Source organism: Passer montanus, unplaced genomic scaffold (assembly GCF_014805655.1).
Source record: "Passer montanus isolate IOZ18808 unplaced genomic scaffold, ASM1480565v1 scaffold47, whole genome shotgun sequence".
Lineage (NCBI taxonomy): Eukaryota > Metazoa > Chordata > Aves > Passeriformes > Passeridae > Passer > Passer montanus.
In genome coordinates, this window is record NW_024369596.1 from 4,447,615 (window position 1) to 4,460,516 (window position 12,902).

General features: G+C 50.5%; 1 protein-coding gene across 6 annotated transcripts in view; it reads right to left on the bottom strand.

Moving 5' to 3' along the window:
- The window catches only part of LOC120508459 (protein CEPU-1), a 356,395-nt gene that overhangs the window by 38,190 nt on the left and 305,303 nt on the right, over positions 1 to 12,902 (bottom strand). For all 6 annotated transcript variants that reach the window (XM_039722093.1, XM_039722094.1, XM_039722097.1 and 3 more), the window contains one exon: positions 11,442 to 11,674. In XM_039722093.1, coding sequence (XP_039578027.1) covers positions 11,442 to 11,674 — 233 coding nt within the window. The remainder of the gene's footprint in view (positions 1 to 11,441; positions 11,675 to 12,902) is intronic.

Sequence of the window (12,902 nt, forward strand, 5' to 3'; positions counted from 1 at the left end):
AAGAGGCCTTTTCCACTCAAAAATTTGCTAAAGGAAGAGAGATTTGATTACAAAGCAGCCCCGGCCAAATCCAACCCCTCCTCCTCTCTCTGTGCCGACAACATCCTCCCCTCCACGACAACAATCATCTGAGCACAAACAGACAACAGAGCTTTTCAGAAAGTAATGAACTCCGGTCGGAGCCAAGGCAGGAAGGGTTTAATGTTCAGCACAGAAAGCTTGGCGAGGCCATCAATTATATAGCCCTGCTGCTGAAGGAGCAAAAAAAAAAGAGTATTTCAGACAGACTCGGCCAAAAAGAAAAGATAGGGAAGGAAATCACTGTGAGAGAGATTTAATTTCACAAGCAGGGAGAAGTGTTTGCAAAAGAGGAAGAGGATCAAAGGCTGAAGCTCTCGGGCTGGCTGCGAGGAGGAGGGATTACAAGGACAGCAAACCATGGAGGAGACATCTCTGTTGATGCCTTGTGTCAATGCTGGGCCAGGCAAGCAGAGCCTGGGGCACAAACTGGGGAGTCTGTTGGCTGTGGGGGCCCAGTGGGCAGGAGACTTGGGCAGAGAGGAGGGTGGATTGTGACCTGTTCATCTTATCTCACACAGGACAGTAAGCCAGCACGGGGTCTGTGGCCTCTCCTGCCTCATCCCAAATACTGCCCAGGAAATTATACAAGATGCCAAAAAGGAGAGCTGAAATCTTCTGGGCATCTCCACTACTGGGACCAATAAGCCAGAAATGAAAAATCACAGAATCCCAGAATGGTTTGGGTTGAAAGGGACCTTAAAGATCATCTCATTCCCACCCCCTGCCATGGGCAGGGACATCTTGCACTATCCCAGGCTGCTCCAAGCCCCCTTCAACCTGGCCTTGGATGCTTCCAGGGATGGGGCAGCCACAGCTTCTCTGGGCAACCTGTGCCAGGGCCTCAGCACCCTCTCAGGGCACAATTCTTTCTGTCTAAGAGTATGGATCCACCTAAAAGAAGAAGCCCTCCCTACCCTGTCCCCTGCTTACAGTGGGGCCATGCTGATTCCTTCCAGGGATCCAGTCATGGACTAAGGAACAAATTCACTTCCTTTCTGGAGGACAAAAGGGTTTTACTGCTGTCTCACAGCAAACATGGAAAACCCAAACCAGAAATATTTCAAGACCACATTTCAATATCGTATTTGAACAACCACATTTCCACTTTTTCCATTTTTACAAAGATCCTTGCCTTTTTGTTTTCCACTTCCTGCTTCTTCTTGTCTTACTTTTTCTTATCCCTTTCTTCTCCATTGCATCACCAGAACAGAAAGGAAAAGAAAATCGCATCTCTCCCCATGTTTCAATGGAGCTCCTTCTTCCCATCTTCTCCCTCTCCTTTAAAACCCAAGCAAGAACAGTGTGAAAAAACCCACATTTTCCACCCAGTTCCCCCCCTTATTCTCCCAGTGACCTCCTCCCAGCCTGTACTCAAGCCTGGAGATTGCTGGAGGTTCTCTAGCCCTCGGAGGTGGCAGGGCTGGGCAGCTTTTTGGCAGCTGTTCCCTTGGCCTCTCCTTTATCTCCAGCATTGTGTTCACATCTGCTTCCCCCTCTGCCTCTTTCCCTGCTGCTGGGAGTCTGCTTTTAAATCACTGCTCAGCACAGCAGCTGCCAGGCACAGGTTCCATGCCCCGTTTGGATGGGGGATCCAAAAGCCGTTTGCAAACCTCCCTCTGCCTTTTTTCTTCTCTAATTTTCTTAATTTTTTTTTTTTTAATCCTCCTGAACCTGCCGGTGCTGCCACACTGCTTTCCCCTCCTCCCTTTTGGCTGAGGAGCTCTCTTGGCTCTGGAAGTATGTTCAGACACCTGGTTGCTGGCAGCATGGGGTTTGGCAGCAGCTGGCAGCATGCAGCTCTCCGATATGGAATGGGAGGAGAGCAGGGATCTCAGTGGAGGTCAGAGTTACCCACCGTGGCTATCAAGGATGTGCTGGTGGCCACTTGCACTGCTCCTGGCTTGTTGGTGGCTTTCTACCATGCACATTCATCTGGCTTTGCCTGCAGCTTTGGCCAAGGACACTTTTTGGTTTTGCTGAGGATTTGTAGGGTAAAATAACACAGATTTGTGCAGCATCACTCAGGAGCTGGGAACGCATTTAGGACAAGGCATTGCCATCTGTGGCTCCCGTCCTCGGCAGAGTCCTACTCCCAAGCAGGGCAATTTTGGCAGAGCAAGGCAGCAAACCCTAGGGAGCAGAGCCAGGCACGTGGAAGGCTGGATGCCTCACTGCCACCCTGCCCACGCAGTGGCTCCAGGCTAAATTCCCATTCCAGATTGCAATTTCTCTGTGCTACCAAAAAAAGAGAGGGCTATATCCTTCCGGCAGCCAGTAATGTACAAAATTCCCTGAAAAAACTTGGCTGATTCCTCCCCAACCTCCTTTCACTCAAGGTCTGTGCAGGATTGCAGGCCAGGATCCCCATGGATGCCACCTTCATGGCAAAGACTACAACAAACAGACAAAAATCCCTTGGGAAGAGCCCTTTGCTTCATCCTCTGACTCCCCAAGCCTCTGCAACAGGTTTTTGCTTCTGGACTCGCCTCCAGAGAGACTGGCCAGAAAAATCAGTTCTAAAGGCCAAAAAGAAGAGCCAGATTAAAGTATCAACTCTGAATTTATGCTCAGGACTTAAGGTTTAATAATGCAACAGAAAATCAATATTTAATAAAGCAAATGATGGAGAAAAACAGTGAATGGGAGATGAGCTGCTGCTCATGTTTTCAAACATGTAACCCCCAGAGGAGCAGGGTTGGCAGGATGGATGTGGAACCAGATTGCCACAAAGAGCTGGCACACAGGACGCCCCAGGTCCCAGTGATTCCAGCTCCGGTGTCAAGGGGAGCTCACAGGTCTTTTATTAAAGGACAAACAAGGAATTACTGCGGTGGTCAGAATCCAAACACTCATGGAGAGAGATCAAATGCTGAGGCACAAGGGGAGCTGAGCAGCTGCTGCACTGAGCAGGCCCAGACAGGGGCTGGGCTGGAGGAACACAGGCAGGAGCAACCCCCCCAGATTCAGGTGCCAAAGAGCTGTCTGAGGATGGAGATCTGAGAAGCTGGGAGGGAGCACAGGGGCTAAAAGCAGAGGGAAAACTCTTGCCTGCCGAGCAGGAGAGGAGGTGGATAGTTCAGGTGGGCAAGTGGGCAATTGGGGCACTATGCAGGGCTGGAAGGTGGGGTGGCACAGCAAATGTGCATCCCTGGGCACAAACCACACATCCCTGGGCAAAGCAAACCTGCATCCCTGAGCATGGCAGGAGTGCGTGTCTGGGCATGACAACTGTGCATCCCTGGGCACAGCAAACAGATATCCCTGGGGACAGTAAGAGTGCATCCCTGGGCACAACAAACCTGCATCTCTTGGCACAAAGTGCACATTCCTTCTGCACAGCAAGAGCTCATAGCCAGGCAAAACAATAATGAATCACCAGACACAGAAAGTGTGCATCCCTGGGCATGACAAGCATATATCCCTGGGCAGATCCCTCAGCCATAAGCACGCAGCCCTGGGCATGGCAAGTGTGCATCCCCGGGAGTGCTGGGTCTGGGCAGGATGAGGGGAGCTCTGCGAAGCTCGGGACAGATCAGCAGCTCTGCCTCCCTCCCCTGGAGGCTGGAGAAAACTGCAGCGAGCCCCTGCATGGCACAGAGATGTCACCTGCGCCTTGTCCCCCCACTGCCTTTCCAGCCCTGATACAATACTGCCAGCGGGGAAAGGAGGAATTTTGCCGATACCCATGCCAGCGGTGGCAGGTGCTTCTTGGGGTGCATGGCTTAGGGTGCAAAAAGATCTGTGCACCACCTCACGAAGCCTGGGGACTCTGGATAAATCCTCTAGGCAAAGGAGACTCTCACTTGCACAGGAATCAGTGCCCTTGGATGAAACCCCTCCTCTGGCACACTGCGTGTGCTGGGTTGTCTGCCTGGCCCTGCAGCATGGCAGTAATTTGTAGCTTGTGCTGGGATCCTTCACATTGAAAGATGACATATAAATATAAAACGTTATCACTCCATAACAGCCACATGCTATAAAACGCCAGGCAGAAGGATCTGGAACTAGATGGAGGCAGTGCTTTAAATCCTTCCCTGCAGAGTTACTGCTGCTAAAACAACAGACCTGCTCCAAAGAGCTCCAGCAACGGAAGGAGAAGAGGACAGACCCCGATAAAAACACCACAATTGAGGAATTAGATGAATAAGTGATGGGATTACAGCATGACCTCCCCATGTTGACAGCCCCAGGGTAGCAGTAGCACCGGCGCACCGGTGACGTCTCCTCCCATTCATCCCCTGCTGTGATTTTCGGCGGATGCTCCGTGTTCCTGTAGTAGCAACAAAGCGCCGGTACCAGCGTTACACTACAGCGGGCTGACTCCGCTCCCGCGGTTACGATAACAATGCTGTTACTGTAGTAACATTACAGAGCCGGGGTCTCACTGTTCTACCCTTAATTTTATTGTCGTAAGATTAAATTGCAATAATGTTATTGAGCTGCCATTAGTGTTGTCATGGCAACAATAACATTAAGGTAGCGATATCGCATTACAGTGGTCCAACCATTCCACCACAAATATTTTAATGTAGTAAAACAAAAGAGATTACTGCAGTAACATTAAACTGCAGTGACCTCATTAAACCCCCACCGGCTTTATCACAGCGCTCCTCTGGAAACCGCACGCGGCAGTGGGAGTATCCTACGCACATCCTGGGTGCTGCTGTGCCACCCCTTTGGCTGGTAAACCCATGGGGAAGGAAGGGGACTTGCTGCACATCTGGAGAGCCACACACAGCTCCAGTCCTGCCTGCCTGGAGAGCTGCCGGCACCGCGTGCCACTGGCCTCGCGGATTCACCCGCTCCGCAGAAGGGATTAGCAGAGTCACTCTTGAATGGCTCTGGGTGAGGCGGGTGACCTCTTCCTGAAAGCCTTTGGAGAGGTTGGGTGAATGGGGCTGCTGGGAGCTCGCGTGCTCAGAAAGGCTCAAAGAGGAGCAGACTCTTGTTTTCTAGAAGAGGGGTGATGCGAGGGTGACCTCCGCAGCTCCGAGGGAGTAGTAGAGAGAGTTCCACTGAGCTCTCCTAGCTGCCACAAAAGTGCACACAGCTGAGCCAGGGAGGATGGAAATAGTGGAGCCACAGGGATGTCAGAGGTGGGAATGCCCCCAGCACTGAGGCATGGGACATCTGGAGGGGACCACAAAAGAACTCTGTCAGTGCTGCTTGAGGGAACCCAGTGACAAACAGGACGACAGCATTAGCACTTCACTGGGGACACAAACAGGAATTAGCCACAGCCTGGGTGTACGCAAGAAAGAAAAACAGGAAGGAAATTAAACCGGTCTGTGTGTCCTGTGAATCACTGGATCTTTCTTCTCCTCTGCTCCAGTCTCCTGCCAATTATTTCTCCTTGGGAACAGGATACATCTCTCCATGACTCTGGCAGTGCCTGGCCCACTTCATCACTGGGGTGCCAGGCAAGCCTGGAGGGGAATGGTTTGGAATTGAAAAAGTTTGATTTAGAGTTGATACAAGGAAGACATTTTTTTAAAATGAGGGTGGTGGGGTGCTGGCCAAGGTTTCCCAGAGAATCTGTGGCTGCCCCTGGATCCCTGGAAGTGTTTAAGACAAGGCTGGACAGGACTTGGAGCACCCTGGGATAGTGGAAGGTGTCTCTGCCTGTGGCAGGCGATGGAACTAGGGCGTCCTTAAAGTCCCTTCCTACCCAAACCACTCTGGGATTCTATGACTTCCCTTCATCCCAAACTCCCTATTACCAAGTTGCCCTCCTTCTAACTCAAGCACTGTTCACCTCTCCATCCCTCCCTCCCTTTACACCAGCGGGCTCATCCAGGAGCAGCATGGTGGAACACATCTGCAGTGGGATGCAGTGTGCCTGGCTCCTTCCAGCAGCAGCAGGGACATGAAACTGGGGCAGCCTGAAGATGCAGCAAGGGCAGAATGTGAGCCCAGAACAAACTCTTCCACAGTACAGACTCTGGAGTCTCTTTTCCCTCCCTGCTCCAACCCCACGATATAATTGCTAATTAATAATAACGTTTAGCTCTCAGATAGCGCGTTCCATCTTCAAAGACCTCTGTCGACATTAATGAATTAATCCTCATCAACCCCCCTGTGAAGTAGGTGACAATTATTATCTCTGCCTCACAGATGTTAAACTGATTTGCAAAGAGGTCAAGTGACTTTGGGGAGGCTGGAGGGAGCCTGGCCGGGTACAAGGCCACTCCACAGGGGAGCATGGACAAGCACATCCCAGAGAAGCAAGGGCTGGGATCCGAGGGTGTGGGGAGATGGAGAGATCTAGGGGCAGTAATGGATGTGGGACCTGCAGAGATGCTCCCTGAGGGCAGAGCAAAACGAGGATAAAGAGCCAAAAACTAGGCCAGTGCATGAGAGTGTGTGGGAGACCTTCAGTCCTCCACAACAGCCCTGATACAAAAGGCAAGGATGCTTTGACAGAGGGACGATGATTAGCAACAAAAGAGAGCCGGGGAAGGAACACATCAGTCAAAGGAGCCGAGAGCACAGGCGAAGCGAGGGAGGATTTCCATTTCGTGTCACTGGTTTCCTCCCCTTCACTGCTCTGGGGAGCTCTCCCAGCTCCCCCATGTCTTTTAGGAGTTATTATCTAAACCTGCTTTTGTTTCTAGAAGGTATAGCTGCCCCCATGGGGGAAACGTGTGGACACACCAGTAAATCCATGCCAGAAGCAGGGGGAGCATCTTACCCAGCGTGAAACTCCAGCCCACAGCTTCATACGTGACCAATGTCTGCACATCCTCAGCCACTGGTGGGCAAATCCTTTTTCCCTCCTTGCTCCCAGAACAGGAGATGTGCAATGCAGGCATTGGTGGCACAGGCTCAGCCTCACAGGTAAGGTGATGATGACTACAGAACTGAGCCTTCCTCTCAGCAAAGGCATTTCCCAGGCACCCAGGCAGCAAAACAGCAACAAAAAGTTCTCCTTGATGTCCCACGAGTGAAAGGGGCTTGTGGCATCAAAGCAAAATTAATTGGGCAGAGTTTGGTCGTTGAAACAAAGCCGGCTCAGGCACCACAGCCCCACTGGTGGCTTTATCTCACCGGCACAGACCTTGGCAGCGCTGCTCCCTGCGTGGGGACAGGTGCCACCAGCACTGCCACCTCTGCCCCCTGCCACCTGTGTCCACAGCCCCCCGACTCTGCCGAGCAGGTAATTAACTCCCAGACAAAGGCAGGGATTTGAAGATTAACCTGGGCTCCTGAAGGAGTGGGGAAAACTCATTTACACCAAACAAAAGGGGAGGGGTGATTAGTTTCTCCAGTGACAACAGCAAGAGCCAGATAGGGCCAGGGAAAGTGATAAAGAAGCAGGGAAAGCGCTAATATCCCTCCAGTTGCCTGCTTTTGCCTTTTTTTTCTTCTTCTTTCTTTCTTTTTAAGCACTAAAATTCCACCATTTTCTATCATGCAAATTTGTGTGCCTAAGTGAGATTAAACTCTGGCAGGCTCCGTGCCTCCTTCCCCAAGTCCATTTCCTGCACTGAGATAAGGCCAACTTCCCTTAATGCATCTTACAAGGCAGTGGGAGTGTTTTGCAGGCACGCATTGGAGACGGCTTATTATCAATACAAATAACAGCTTTCCAGATAGCGTCCTTCTCCTCCTACCTCGCCTCTCTCCTTTAAACCCAGGAACCCAGAGAATGGCTTAAATAGCTGAAATGTCCTGCAGGGAGCAGGGAGAAAAGGGAGGCTGTGCCTGAGATGCTGCTGCAAGAAGCAGGACTTGCTGAGGAAACCAGAGTGGGATACAGGAGAGGAGAGGAAGGAAAAGCATCACTCCTCAGAGGTCAGTGGGATCTAAATCCCATTTCTCACTCTGGGTTTCTGCCCCACTCCAAGTTCACAGCTTGCCTATTGCAAGTGGGGCTTCCTTGGATTTTGTTTCTTTGGGATTTACTCCCAAAAACATCTCACTATCCCCAGGGTCCAAGGCAGATTCCTGCAAATACAGGCAGTGCTTTTGGTGCTTTGTCTGGTCTTACGGCAACTCCTCCTAAGAAGGAATGAGTACTGAAGGAGTGGGAGCACCTTCCAGACCCTGCAGATGACAGGGATGCTCCCTGAGCTGCTCATTTTAGCTCTGTCTGTAATCTGGGTGCATTTGCTCAGGAGGGATCCAGGTGCTAAGAACCTCCTTGTGCCTTTGGCAGCTCTGTTTTTGGCTGACATCAGCTTGGCACCACCAGCCTGACCCCATTTAGAGCAGTCCCCAAAATAGCAGGTCTGAACTTCAGTGCATTTGGTGCCAAGGGTCTCTGTCTCATTCCTGAGCTCATTTGTCCCACATTAGCACAGAGCCACCGACCTGCTATTCCTGGATCAGCAGCAACCACCTTTTCCCTTTTGTACCAGGATTTCAAGACTGACAAGTGTTTCTGAAAGCCTGGCCAATGAGGAAAAGTGGGAAAAACAGAGCTTGGATGGTTTCAGAAAGAAGGCGGCTAAGGGGCACCAGGATAACAACCTTCCCAAAAGCAAAAGGTTATTACAGAGGACACTGATCAATTGTTCCCCACATCCACTGGGAATAGGCAGAGAAAAACTCCACTTCATTTGCAACAAAGAAGGTTTAAGTTAGATATTAGCTATACATTTTCTAATTAAAAAGGTAGCAAAGCAGTAGAATAGATTGTCTGGGGAGAATGAAGAACCTGCTTTGTTAAAGATTTTCAAGAATAGCTTTCACATGTGCTTGGCAGCGAGGTCTCTGCCTGGTTGCAGGGGGACAGGATAAATTAGCTCTTGAGGTGCCTTTTCCCCACCTATTTTGGGATCTTGGCCATCCAATAGAACCAACCTAGAAATAAATGTGCAGCTCACCCCTCGCTGCAGTGTGGGGCATCCTCAGTTGCTTGTGTTTCTACCTCATTTTCTCCTTGGGGATCATTCCTGACCCTTGTACCCTGAAGGAATATCCTTCTCCCACCCCTACCCCTCTCCTGTGTTTTGCTCTCCCCCCTCCCATAGCTCTGTTCCCCTCCATCAGCCCTTGGTCAAAACCACAGATGCTCTCCATCCACGGCTGTTTCCCAGAGATATCCCCCAAACCTGGGAGGAGCAGGGATGCAGGCATGGGCTCAGAGTGTCTGGGCCTGGCTGATATGCACCCATCCTGCTTGCCTGGGGAGCAGCAGGCTGCTGCAATCCTGGCTGCAAGGGGGAGAGCTCCTTGCCCCCCCAGCAGCTGGTCCCTTTGGAGGGCACAGCCTGCCCCGGGGCACGATTTAATTGCATCCTGAGAGGCTGGAGTGCTCCTGCCTCCAGAGCTGTGCCCCCAGGCCCTTTCCTGGTGCAGCAAGGGGAAACTCAGCACCTGCTTAGAGCAGCCTGCACACCTTCCTCTTCCTGGCTAAACCTGTTAAAAAGATGACACCACCTTTCCCACCTCCTCAAATCACCTCTCCTTTCCTATCAAGCTGCAGAAAGGGGCAAAATGTCCCAGGACCGTGTGCTGAACTTGGCACATCCCTGAAATCTGGTGCTGAGCAACCCTGCTTTCCTAGGAGGGGGAATAAGCACCACTTCCCACAAGCTGAATGTTGTTTTGGACAGGATTATTCCAGAATACATATTTATAGGGCCCATTTTCCAAGGCAGGAAAGTTAATCCTGGCACCACAGCCAATTTTCATTGAGGTCATTAAGGCAGGTTTCCCTTTAATTGGACATGATAATTCACTTTCATGTCCTGCTCTGAGAAAGGGCTGGGTGAGCCAAAGAACAGCTCTTCAAATTAGGGGGCTCGCTCTCCAGAGCTGGAATTTCTGCTGGCAGCATGAGGATCTTCAGCACATTACAGGACTGAGCCCATCACTGAATCATCCCGTACTTAACTGCTGCAAGGAGTTAAGCTCTGACCTTTTCCTGCAGTACCCAAATATCTCTTCCTAATGATACAGCAAGACAGGGGAGGGATGGGCCTGGATGTCTGGTGATACAGGAAATTTAGGTCAGGAAACGGGAATCAGAAGAGAACAGATAGAAATTGTCCTGCATCACCCCAGCATCTGATAGCGACTTCAGAACTTGCTGGCGATCGACTTTGGCTTAAGAAATTCAGGCAGGTAATAAGAGATTGCAAGATAAACAGCCAGAACCGGGGTTGGCAATGCATCCGCTTTCCCTCTGCGCTTAATGGAGATGGAGAAAGTCCGGCTCTGGTTAGTCAGCTTGATTGCTTGAAGAGGAAAAGGAAAATGAAAAGGGGGGGAAGAAGAAAAATAAAGGCCCTGAGTCTGGGTTTTTTCCCCACTTCTATTCATTAGGCTGTCAATAGCGCTCAGGCCTGGAATATCGACGGTGGATTAGCTCAACCCGACTCTGTGTACAAGACCAATGCCTTTTTAACCCAGCTTGTTTCCAAATCAATACACCCATCAGCATTCGAAAATTAGCCCGAGACGAGATTCCAATACTCAAGCTGGTGTGTCATGTTAAGAGGGCTCCCGGCCAAATCACAGAAGAAGCAGCATGAAAAAAAATGGTTGCTAGCAAGGGATTAGGAATTTTCCATTAATCTTCCCTCAGGCTAAGAGCTCATCAGGCTCCGTGTGTCCCTCCATGAGGCTCCTCCTTGTCCAGCTCTTGCCCAGCCACATGGGCACAGGATCAATCTTCCATGAATGTCCATCTGCTTGACCATCCCATGTGGCCACACGTGTCTGTCCCCTCTCAAGAAGTCACACACTTGTTGAAGAGCACATATAGGCATCCACTTAGACACCAAAAGTGCTCCAGCACCCTGTGCTGGTCTTTCTCCTCCTCTTCCTCCTCCAAAAACATGGAATTTCAACACACAAACACATATTGTTGTTAGGCATACACACACTCCCACAGAGCACACAAATCTGTCAGCTCTCTCTTTTCCCCCAACACAAGTTTTACTTCAAGCACTGCCTCCAGCATGGAAAACAAAAAAACATCAAAACCCAACAACAACAACAAACAGCACCATGGATTTGCCAGTGACTGTGTCGGGAGGCAGAGCTGCCTGTGTCAGAGCCCTGGGATTATGTCAGCAAAGTTGGATAAAAACAAGCCTGACAGAGTTCAAGAAGCATTTGGAGAATACTCTCAGAGACATGGTGTTGGGGATAGTGCTGTGCAGGGCCAAGAGCTGGACTCTATGATCCTTTTGGATCCTTGTGGGTCTCTTCCAACACAGCAAATTCTCTGATTCTGTGAAAATCATTACCCAGCTTGGGACAATCCCAGCTTGTGGATCAGCCTCTGCTTCTGCACCAAGGTGTGTCAAATGTTCAACATAGGAGCAAGAGGAGGAGAAGACACTAGAGCAAAAACAACAGAAAGCGAAGTCCCAAGCCCAAGCCCTCTACAAACTCCTTTTTCTTACCTTGCACGATGAGATGGACACGCGATGTCTTGGGGTGATTGTCTGTCTGCACAGAGCAGGTGTAGGGGCCCTCATCGTACACGTCCACATCCTGGATCTGGATGCTGTACTGGGTTTTGGTGTTGGCCAGGAGCACCACCCGAGGGTCCAAGCACCACTTGTCATTGCCAGCATAGAGGATGCTGCTGCGGTTCAGCCAGGCCACCCGGGTCACCCGGTTGTCCACGGAGCACCTGGGGAGAGGCAGAGAGGTGACCCGTCAGTGTGCTGCTCTTGGGCGCTCTCCCTCCCTCCCTTCCAGCCCTCCTGGTCCTCCTGGCACTATTTTTAGCTTTGCTGTCAGCAGCACTTTCAGAGACCCAGTGCTTTCAATGTCCAAAGAGGACAAGGTCAGCGCTTTCCCTCTGGTGCTCAGGACACCAATATCCATCTAAACTGGTGGCTCCAGAGATTTGACCAACAACTTCACAGAGTTTTCAGATGCAGGGAGGTCAGAGCCACCCAGTACCAGCCTTTCACTCCTCCATTACAATTTATTCTTTTGCAAACTCCCAGACAAACAGAGCTGAGCCCAAACGTCCATCCTGAATCCACACTTTTGTTTGGGGGGTTCAGTTTGTTACTTCCTGGCCAAATCCATCATTTGTCATTCTCTCTGCAGACCCTCACATCTTCACAGCAGCCACACAAAGAGATGCAAAGTGGTGCTGGGAAAACTTGTGCTGCTTCACAAAGAAGTGAGGAAAATTTATCTTTGGAGAAAGCCAGCTCTGACACACACCTCTAAATATAAACCTTGAACATCTGACCATTTGTTCCCTCTGTCAACTTTTCCTTCTGTACCCATCACCTGCTCCGCTGCACCTCCCTCACTTGTGCACCTCACCTGAGCTGAGTACTTAACTTATCCAGGGATGTTTTGGAAGTAGAAATCCTCTATATTCAGCCTCAATAAGCACCTGAGTTCTCTCTGGAGACAACGCAGTGCAAACCCAGAAATTATTTTGATCCTGAGGGAGATTATTTTCCTGTCAACATTAGCTGGGATCAGTCTTGCTCCTCCCAAAGGTTTCTGCCAGCCCTGTAACCCCCCCATCCCCATGTCCCCAAGCCAGGTTTGAATCCTCCTATTTCCACAAGAAAAGCATCCAGACCTTCTCTAAACATCAGAAACCTGCAGCTCCCACAGCCAGCTAAACCTCTGCTTCTCTCTGAGAAATTTTGGGATTACGGAGCCATCGGGATTTAGCCACGCTTTGCTGGATGCTGGCTCCAGAGCATAATGTGCCTGCATAAAACCACTCAGCCTAAGATCCACTGTTTATATTCTTCCCCAAACTACTTCATTACTTGTGCAGTGGCTGGGATGCAAATTAACTTCAGAGGCACCGAGTGGGAGCCCAGCAGCTTCTGGGATGTCTCACTTGGTGTGACTTCAAGGAATGTAAGGGACTTAATGGG